Here is a 9,821-nt window from a genome sequence, read left to right on the forward strand (position 1 = left end):
ATACACTTACCGATAAGGGAGTTGAGGAGCACCAGGGAAGAGTTTGAGCGAAGCATCACTTTGTTGATGAAGACAGATGGAGAGCTGAAGCAGACGAAAGAGAAATTGAAAGAGGTTGAGGGAGAGTTGGAAGTCACGGAGGGCCAATCAAAGGTGGTGAAAGGAGCTCTTGAGGAGGAGATTGTTGTGCGCCAGGTGTGCCAAGTCAATGATCACCTCACTGCACCAAATAGCCCAGCCACTGCTTGTCCAAGGTACTCGTGAGGACATTCCTCCTGGAATGACACAGAGAAAACGGACATGGGAATACATGGATGAGTGGGAGCTGACAGAGAGTCGAGATGTCGTCCTCTAGTTGCAGAGACAAGGAGAGCCAATGAGACATGCTTCTGAACCTCTACCTTCGCAGCACCCATAGAAACCCTTTCAGAGCAAATCGAAGTCGATATGCCAGTCAACAAGTGGTTGGAGATTATTTTCTCCCTAGCTTCGTGTTTGGGGTGGTGGTATTCATCAGCCATCCGATGCTGCGAGGTTGTATACCTTCTACAGTCTTTGCGACGAGCTGGGTATACTTGCGTGGTCGGAGCTCATCTTCTCCGACTCACTATCAACCATTGACCACTTCTTGCTGGAGTCCATCGAGCCTGAAGTGTGTCAGAATGTTCACAGAGTTAACAGGCACCCAAGTAATGTGCAGTGGGCTGATGGCAATGAAATCAAGGGTATCGTAATGGCAGCTAATGCCTCCCTTGCTAATGACACACATTACCTGGATGAGGTCCACAATCTACCATAGAAAGCAAACTGGATGACTGATTTTTGTTCAACAGTTCGTTTACTACTAGTACATGTTCTAGGATTACTTACATGACATCGTGCTTTCTGAGATGAACTCTGTTCCGTACACCAACTGTTCGACGACTCACGGTGTTCTAAGTCTCCATATATTCTTCATTTTTGCAAATGGCACACCAGGATTTACATTATCAGTGTGGTGAGAGGGTGTGCGTCATGTTGGATACTACTTGTGAACATTCCAATATCACGTCACATGTGTCGCATAATTGTTTGGTCATATATTGTGGCGCGCTACATTCCATATCAGGCCATAGCTGACTTCAGCAATTTTTGCAATGCTCAGTTAGTGGCGGCAGCATTGGCTTTCTCATACCTTCATCACAGAATGATACAACTACAATGCCTCAGAGGCCTTTGATCTGACAACATACCCTGTTGGTCAGTGAGTCCAAACACCAACCCTTTTTCACCGTCGGACTTAGCCTGGTGACCAGCCCCTCTATGAGACAAACCCTCGATAGAGGGACTGGTAAATCTGGGTTTGAATTTGGATAGTGCACGCTTTGGAGTAATCACATGACCTGTAGCCAATAAGAAAACTGTAATTTTCGACGTGAATATTTGAAATGTTGAAATTAATGTTTGATTCATATTGATGCGATGCAAACATGGTCGCGTCATTAATGTATGTATCTACTCTACAACTCCAATGGACGTGAACTCTATCATCCAAGCTGTGCGGGAAGCCTCGATGGAAAGACTAGATTCATTTGCTCATTCGCTAATACAAGAACGGCTCCCTACCAACTATATCAAAACCCTCAGTGACAAGGATAGACGGATGTGTTACGCGCTTGCCTGCTCATGTACATCCTCACGGCTACAACCATTGTTCCACAAGTATTCCAGCTAGAAGCCATTCTTGCAACATTGAATGGCTGTGACAGCATAATTACAGCCGGTACAGGCTGCGGAAAGACCTTGTGTTTCATAATTCCTAATCTATTTCGTCCGGACACTATCAGTGTGACGATTTCACCTCTGAAACGTCTCCAGATCAGTATCAATGAGCATCGAGAGGTCCCCGTCATCCCAGGACCATCCTTGAGACATTTTCCCCTTGAGAACAGGCGCTTAGGACCAGTACTATCTCAGAAGAAGCCGAAGTTTGAATTCAAATCATAAATAGGGCTGTCCGAGTGCAACGTGACGCTGTCCTGCAGCGGCCAGTAGAACAGAGCTGATCGCTGCCGGAGTCGACGAGCAATGTTGACATGTTCAGTATGTAATTGAGAACTTAGCAAAGACTTATCTAACTCCCGAAAAGGATTTTCAGTCATGTGATTACTCCAAAGCGTGCACTATCCAAATTCAAACCCAGATTTACCAGTCCCTCTATCGAGGGTTTGTCTCATAGAGGGGCTGGTCACCAGTCTACGTCAGACTGAAGTGAGGACTTGCAGGTTTGTCAAATGAATTTGGGTGTGCAGCCATCGTTGATGAAAGGAGTTACACTAATGTTGTCGATGCCATCCTGCCCTTTGGTTACAACACCAAGGATGTCTGGCTCCTGATGAACGTGACTGCTACTGTGGATAACAAATTTGTGACCAGCGAATCCTACGTATGTCCTTTCTGTTTCTGGTATGAACAAGTGCTGACAAGTACTTTGTACATTAGTTCACTCCGGTGTTGCTCGCCTACTCCAACCTTGTTGACCCACAGATCACTGTGATCGCAGGCGACAACTATATAGTTACATTATCTGCTAAGGGCGGCGTAGGTGCATGGATGTGGCTTGATCACCCTTCAGGGACAGTTGGGTACTTCCTTGATCCCACGACTGGGCTTCCTTCAAACAGTTACTACCTCATTCCTGGTATCAACCATACTGGTAAGCCTGATTGCCCAATATCGTTGTCGCATGGCTCACAATCAGCCACAGTCCAATTCATATCCAGTATAGAACTTGCGACTGTCCAAAGTCCTGATCCCGCCTTTTCATTCCTCAGCTGCATCAATATACTACATTTGCATTCAAACACGTATATATTACCTGCACACCTTTGTTATGCATATTAATGGTCTGTACAATTTTTATACCAGTTCATATCTGCACTACCAAGGGTGAATGACATTCATTCGGACATACAAATAACCTAGCGTTTGCAGACCTAGTAAGTGCACTAATTTCCAGACTGGGCCTTAAATATGAGTGTTATTCCACAACGACCTCAGAAATCACAATGAAAATGTCAACAGCAAGATAACAACGAAGTTATTAAATGAAGTGTCTGTTCGTCAATACCCTCATGGCCTTCTAGAGCTGTCACGATGGTGGATGACTGGTCAGATAGTTTTTGAGAGCCAGACACGCAACAGCGTTCTCAAGCCACAAGGATAGTGAATCCAGGTGCATCATGATCTCAAGATCAGATGTTTTCTCGTTCATCGGGGGGAGAAGCAAGTTCAGATCACCATACATCACCGAAGGCTCCAAGATGTCTTTGTTGGAGAGAGGCTCCAATGGAATGTCAGGCAGGCACTCCTTCTGTTCAGGATAAGGACAAAAGATGCAGCCTGAGGTCAGGGCCTCAATACGCAGGCATAGCATAGCTAAGTTTCTGACTTGAGCGATGCTCAACTGGACTCGAGCTGTGGATGTAGATGTGCTCAGATGCGACCCAGACGCATCTAAGTCCTGGCGGCCTAAGAGGGCTGCTGGGTAAATGAGGGAAACCATCTCTGGAATCTCCAGCTCCTTCAACTTCACTTCCCCGGCAGGGACAAGGGCTATCTGCATTTGCCGGATCACCTTGATGGTCTGAGTTGGTTGAAACTCTGAGTACTCCGTGTCCTGGCCATTCTCAAAGATCTTGGCATTCAACTCGTGAACGACGTTGGCGCTGCACATGATTTGCCCACCCAGCGTGAGCCCACTAATACGAGCGGCTCGGATGACCATGGGCCCAAAGTAATCCATGTGACCAGTGATAGGATCTGGTTCGTACACTGGAGTACCGCAGTGGACGCCCATGCAGACTGAAAGGCCACATGCAAGAAGTTGACCATGCTCATCATACACCTCTTTACCCTTAGGGCACTTCAATATCTCCAGCAGCCAGGGTTCACAGAGAAGTTGCAGCTGAACGATGAGGCACCACCACATCATGGCAAGGGCAGTCGGAAAGGAGCACATGAATGTGTTGCCTTCCGTCTTGACAACGTAACCACCACAAGTTCGAAGATATTGTCGCAACAGGTTATTGTGAATACACATTGCTGTGGGCATGCCTGCATTTGCTTCCCATAATTGTGTTGAATTTCGAATGTCGGTGAATACCAAGCAGAGATGCCCAGTGGCTGGTGAAACCTCTCCTAAGTGAGCAATGGTGCGATCAACGATATCTGCTTTCTTCCCTGCCATCTTTTTATTGATAGAGCTGTAGACCTCTGGATCCACAAGCGAGTCTGTTATGGGCTGTCAAGAGTGGAAGAGGTCGGAGACGCATATTACCATGATCATGGTGTTTCCATCCGCACCATAGCTTATGGCAAATTCATGTAGCTTCTGTGCCGCAATCATTGGGTCAGCTTCTGAGTGAGCAATGTCGACTGCGGTCTGGTAGGATATATACTGCCACAATCCGCTGTTGCCAATGATCACGAACTCATTGAGCTCGGTTAGCTGACAAACGTAGTAGATGTCGGGTTGAGCATTGACAACGGGAAAGTCGTGGAAATATCCAAAGGCTCGAGACATGTTAACCTCGTTATGGATGAGGCCCGTCGATGATATCCAGCCCTCTGCGAACCGGATGCGCCTCGCCTCATCCCGGTCATAAGGGTCATGATTCTTGAAAATAAGTTCTGCATTCCCTTGGCTCGAGATGACAGCAAGGGCATGCCCAACATTAGCAACATACAGTGTTCGGCCGACCATGTATACCACGATGCCCGAGGCTCCCTGTTGGAGGTGAGAAGAATCGGGTCCAGAAGGACCGGTGGTAGATGCGCTGACTTGGGACATCTTACGAGATGGCTGCGAGAAGAGCTTGTCATGGAGCTGTCTGTTCAGCTTCAGGAATGTGTGCCTCATTGCGTCCAGTATGCTATCCCTTCGCTCCCCTTTCTGGTCTTTCTTCAGCTGAAGAAGCTGCTCAGTAAAGACAGAGGCGTAATTGTCATGCAGGTATTTCGACAGAGTATTGTTGCCGAGAAGAGCTTTAGTACGCCCAAACATTGCGAACAGTGCCTCATCCTTCTTCCCTCTGAATTCGGGCAGGACGAGATCGAGCGTGGTTAGATACCCATTCCTCCCAATAGTGTCGGCAATGTCATATGACATTCCGTTAACTTCCGTCTTAGAAGTATGAACACGTCGCTCGTCAAAGTCTTCGGGAATATTGGGAAGGAAAGTGGTCATGACATCCATCAACCCGAGAACACGGAGCTGAGATAGTTGAGAGAAGTCGGAAAGCACTCTTCCATGTTCATCCACCACGTTTGCTTAGAAGAGGCATTGCATTCAGGACCTTACAGCGAATGACTGTCGCACCTAACTGGTGGCGCCCCCTCTCAGAACTTCGTACTTATACATTGGGACATCGACAACCCCCTTTCAATCCCCCATATGTTGATTACATTGTGTATGAACAACTATGTCATGAGTTTATGAATTGTCCCCGGGTGAGAGCTGCATTCTTGCATGGGGGACTCGTATGGCGATTGGCTTTGCACAGCCTGGGTGTCAACCATCTTCCATCTGTCCTCAATGGTATATCAACTGAAGCTGTTCCATTTGGCGACCTATTGGTTGGCGATAGTGGCCAGACTTACTATGACTATGGATTGTCGGGGGAGGAAATCGATTTTATGTGCAGAACATACTACATAGATCACTGTAAGCTTGCTACAGTTCAGTCCCATCAGTACTAATAATCATACTTTCTAGGTGACAGCCTGGAGGTAGTTTCATGGTGGCCTCAGCCCAACGCTTGGAACATGTTAGGCTTGAACATTGGTTTTTGGTCCGCTCGGTGCGAGGACTGGTTTCAAGTACGTCTTGGCAACCTTCGAGAAGGTGTTTCCCGCATGTGACATTCACTCACCAAGGACGCTAATGGTCCAATGACCTCCATGCAATGGAAATGTTCACTTAAATTTTAACCTGTGACCAATAAGATCATGTGCAACACTTCGGCAGCATGTTATGATTTCATGACAAAAGCACCAGGTAAGAGTTTCTTTACTCCCTTCGTATTCATGCTCATGAGTTTTACATTACTGTATATATATATTTTTGCCAATTTCAGTCTGATCGTCATTTGTGCTTGTTGCGGGTGGTGAGTGGGCTATGATTGAGCAATGAGTGGGTGACAATCAGGCGATTTATCTCGTCCAAGGGCAAAACTTAAAGTTTTGCCATCACATTTTGTCGCTGGCGTAAACTTCAAAATTTTAGTAGTCCCTAATTGGTGGGTCTCAAAGTTAAAATATCAAAGCAACAAAAAAAATATATACATCTAAAACACGACGGCTTCAAGCTGTATTGAAGCTCCGCCATAATTGATAAGATAACAAATACAAAGTACAATCATGGGGTGATTGATAACGATGAACAATGCCTCATACCTCAGCTCGCAAACACATCCTACAAGCACTACGTACCAACCAAATAGACTTACAATTTGCTCGATACCTGGAACTAGCCAAGACTGCAATTGAAGGACTTGATGAGTGGGATAGTAGTCGTAGTTCAAGTTCATCATCCGAGTCTCCAGACTCGGATGATACTAGTAGCATGATGGATGTGTCATCCATATTGTCCACCTCCTCCATCACCAAGTCGCTTTTTTTGATGTCGGCGTCCTCTGCGACCAAGATACTAACGATGTCGCATAGTTTCACTGAATTCAGTGACACAATCAAAGCCTTGCACAATGAAGTCGAGAAGAGTCGCATCCTCTTCGCACGTCCAAAATCAAGCCATGCACCACAGCTCCATCTGCTGGAGGAGTGGGTGCTGGATCATCCTGAGAAATTTTGCCATAAACTTCGCGTAGATCCCCCCATCTTCGAGCACCTTGTTAATTCAATCATTGCCCACCCAGTGTTCCACAACAACTCCAATAACCCACAGTTGCCTATCCTGGTGCAGCTGGCAGTGTTCCTAAATAGCACGGGTCATTATGGAAATGCGGGTGACAACAGAAGACATAGCAGAATGGGCAGGTATCTCGACGGGGACAGTTTATAACTGTCATCGACGTGTAATGATTGCGCTTCTTCAGCATAATGACACCATAATACATTTCGACCCACTTTATGAGAACAATCAGATCGAGAGGGAGAGGGCAAAGACATGGGTTGAAGAACAAACATGCCCAGAGTGGAGGGGCGGATTTCTCTGTGTCGACAGCACACCATTTAACTTATTTCAAAAGCCCGGATGGCATGGAGAGGGCTTTTACAATCGCAAATTGAACTACTCACTATCAGCTCAGGTATGCCATGAACTATAATGAAAAAAAATAACATGTTCAAAAGGTCGTAATCATGCCACACAACCTGCACATTGTCGACTATGTCATTGGAGTTCCTGGGAGCGTGCACAACTCTAACACATTTTCAAAGGCCCGGGTTGCGCGCAATCCTAAATTTTTTTGAGCGGGAACAAGTGGATTTGGGCAGACACGGTGTATGGCTCTCGTCCATGGTGTGTCGTGCCCTTGAAGTGGCCAGCAGCTGGCAGGTTGAGCCATGATCAAAAAACATTCAACTATCATTTGTCAAAGGTAAGACAAACCATTGTCACACACCAATCAACTCACAATGTTTCCAGGTCCGTGTTCACTCTGAACATGGTTACGGTTCACTGAAGGGACACTTCCAGTCTCTTCGTGAACTGCGGATCCAAATACAGATGCAGTGAGATCTCAACAAGGCAAACATGTGGACACGGTGCTGTTTGATCCTTCATAACATGATCATTGAAATCAAAGAAAAACTTATCATTTGGGCACTTTGCCCGTGAAGCAAGACAATGGAGTAGACGTGAACATAGCAGGGAGGAAGAAGGTGGTGAAGATAGCGAAGATGGTGCTGGCGATGAGAGCTTCATCGGTTTGGAAGGGCAGATTTTTTTGGACACACTGATGGGTCAGTTATTGCACAGATCTGAATGAGTGACGCAAGGATAGTGAGGGGGGCTCAATTCAAACACTTGGATACATGATTAGCTACAATGAAAAAATAGGCCTAGAATGCAGTATGAATTTGTGAGAACGAACGAAAAACACCAAATGATTTGACATGGGATGCATGACTGTTAGTTACCCTGACAAGACATCTCCTTCTCCAAAGCCAAGCGCTCTAACTTCACTTGCTCTAGCTTTATCTCCAATTCAAGTTGCTTTGTCCGTTCATCTGCCATAGCATGCTCATGATTCTGAATTGCAGTAGTACTGCGGAATATGTGTTCATGCTCCTCTTGATGTTGACGGCCCTTGAGCTTCATACCAGCCATCTTGGACTCTAACTTGAGGTGCTTGTGTTCAGCCTTGGCAATAGATGACTCCTGGATGTGCTTTGCAAGGGACCCTGATGCCTCGTTTAACTTTGCACTAATTTCGGATACTGCATCATGTGGCCACTTGCGAGAGACAGATCTGCTAGATGTAGTCAAGGAAAGATCAGAGTCCTGATCAGATGATGTGTGGCCAAGATGATGAGTGCCACCGGTTTTGTGTGAATGCATGGCCAGGGATTTCATCATCCAGTGTAGAGGCTTGTGCCCCTACAGCCACATATGGCCTATATCACAGCTTGTGTCACCAAGCCATTGCCAGTCCCATCCCATCACTGCACAACATCATCCCTAGTCATTCACTATAGAGCGCACCGCTTTCCCATGCTAGCCGCAAGGCGCGCGCTACTTTCCCGCACCAGCCGCAGCATTCCCGCGCGTGCGCCTTGCGTGCTTTCTCGCACTTAAGCGCCCTGCATCGCCCATCATCCAGGAGCATCCATCCACTGTCCATCCAGCCCACAGGTACGCATTAGTTCGCTATTTTACTATTCATGTACCTTTCATTATTACCTACACTGTATGGCACCATTTCTCATGGGCCCAGTAGCTATTACATAGCGCTTTACCTCACTGTGGTTCACTTTGTGCTGAGCTGAGGAGGCATGGAAGGACTCTTCTGTTACCTACTACCACCCATCTAGTACCACTGAGCACCAGTATAGAGCCACACTTTAGAGCACAAATCATTATTCCACTTCTAATAGACCTTGTCTTGCATTGAGAGCCGCTTCCCAGCGCTTCACGCACTCTGGCGCTTTCCCCGCGCTTAGGCGCCCCCTTAGGCGCTCATTCAGCGTGCTTTGGATCATTTCTCTGCTGCCATCTGCTTCCCCGGGTCAAACAATTCGCATCACGCCTCGACCAACACTTAGAGAGAGTATAGCCCTATCTCCCACCCAGAGCTTAGAGCATCATTATTTCTTTCATTAGCTCTGCATTGCACCTTAGCAGAGTTGTTGTACCCACACCGGCTTGTGGTTGCATCAGAGTCATTAGACGAGGGATCTATCTGCATGTCTTGAGAGACAGCAACCTTGGTCTTGCCTGAGGAAATGGTGGATGGCAAGGGAAATTTTTGCCGGCCATCATCAGGTTCTGGAGAATTGAGAGAAATAGTAGGGCCTCGCTGCACTGTACAATTCATGTTGATGGAGGATATGAATGGGCGTTGGTAGGCAGACACTGGTGGTTGAAGACCTGGAGGAGGCTGCATAATGAGTGAGGAGTTGGATGATGATGTCTGAGGCTTGGGCTGAGTGAGCCATGGTGATGATGGATTGGTTGGATCATCCCAGTCAGGCCAGTCCTGATCTTTGCCATTGTGAGATGTGGAGGGGACATCATTACCGTCCATATGAACATCATCATCCTCACCCTGATTCATCCCTTCCTCAACATTGGCACGGTGTAGAGACTCACGTTTCGGCAG

At 46.9% G+C, this 9,821-nt stretch overlaps 4 protein-coding genes across 4 annotated transcripts; 3 read left to right on the forward strand and 1 right to left on the reverse strand.

Annotated features, from left to right (window-relative positions):
- Nucleotides 1-658: 658 nt before the first annotated feature.
- On the forward strand, nucleotides 659-968 carry DFJ58DRAFT_644580 (uncharacterized protein; the record flags this gene model as incomplete). The annotated part of the gene is made up of 2 exons (XM_041381406.1): nucleotides 659-781; nucleotides 861-968. Coding segments are annotated over 2 exons (231 nt in total), but the record flags the coding sequence as incomplete, so codon positions are not given.
- Nucleotides 969-2,332: 1,364 nt separating this feature from the next.
- Nucleotides 2,333-2,613, forward strand: DFJ58DRAFT_642772 (uncharacterized protein; the record flags this gene model as incomplete). The annotated part of the gene is made up of 2 exons (XM_041381372.1): nucleotides 2,333-2,425; nucleotides 2,482-2,613. Coding segments are annotated over 2 exons (225 nt in total), but the record flags the coding sequence as incomplete, so codon positions are not given.
- A 437-nt stretch (nucleotides 2,614-3,050) lies between these two features.
- On the reverse strand, nucleotides 3,051-5,306 carry DFJ58DRAFT_891495 (phosphatase 2C-domain-containing protein). Its single transcript, XM_041394759.1, has 2 exons — nucleotides 4,319-5,306; nucleotides 3,051-4,282 (listed from the first exon to the last, which is right to left on the reverse strand). Exons 1-2 carry the CDS (start codon nucleotides 5,234-5,236, stop codon nucleotides 3,131-3,133), a joined length of 2,070 nt encoding a protein of 689 aa, XP_041234604.1. The 5' UTR covers nucleotides 5,237-5,306; the 3' UTR covers nucleotides 3,051-3,130.
- Nucleotides 5,307-5,400: 94 nt separating this feature from the next.
- On the forward strand, nucleotides 5,401-5,883 carry DFJ58DRAFT_647813 (uncharacterized protein; the record flags this gene model as incomplete). The annotated part of the gene is made up of 2 exons (XM_041381455.1): nucleotides 5,401-5,704; nucleotides 5,756-5,883. Coding segments are annotated over 2 exons (432 nt in total), but the record flags the coding sequence as incomplete, so codon positions are not given.
- Nucleotides 5,884-9,821: the final 3,938 nt, after the last annotated feature.

The sequence above is a fragment of the Suillus subalutaceus genome, assembly GCF_016647625.1.
Source record: "Suillus subalutaceus strain FC151 chromosome Unknown DFJ58scaffold_833, whole genome shotgun sequence".
NCBI classification, from domain to species: domain Eukaryota; kingdom Fungi; phylum Basidiomycota; class Agaricomycetes; order Boletales; family Suillaceae; genus Suillus; species Suillus subalutaceus.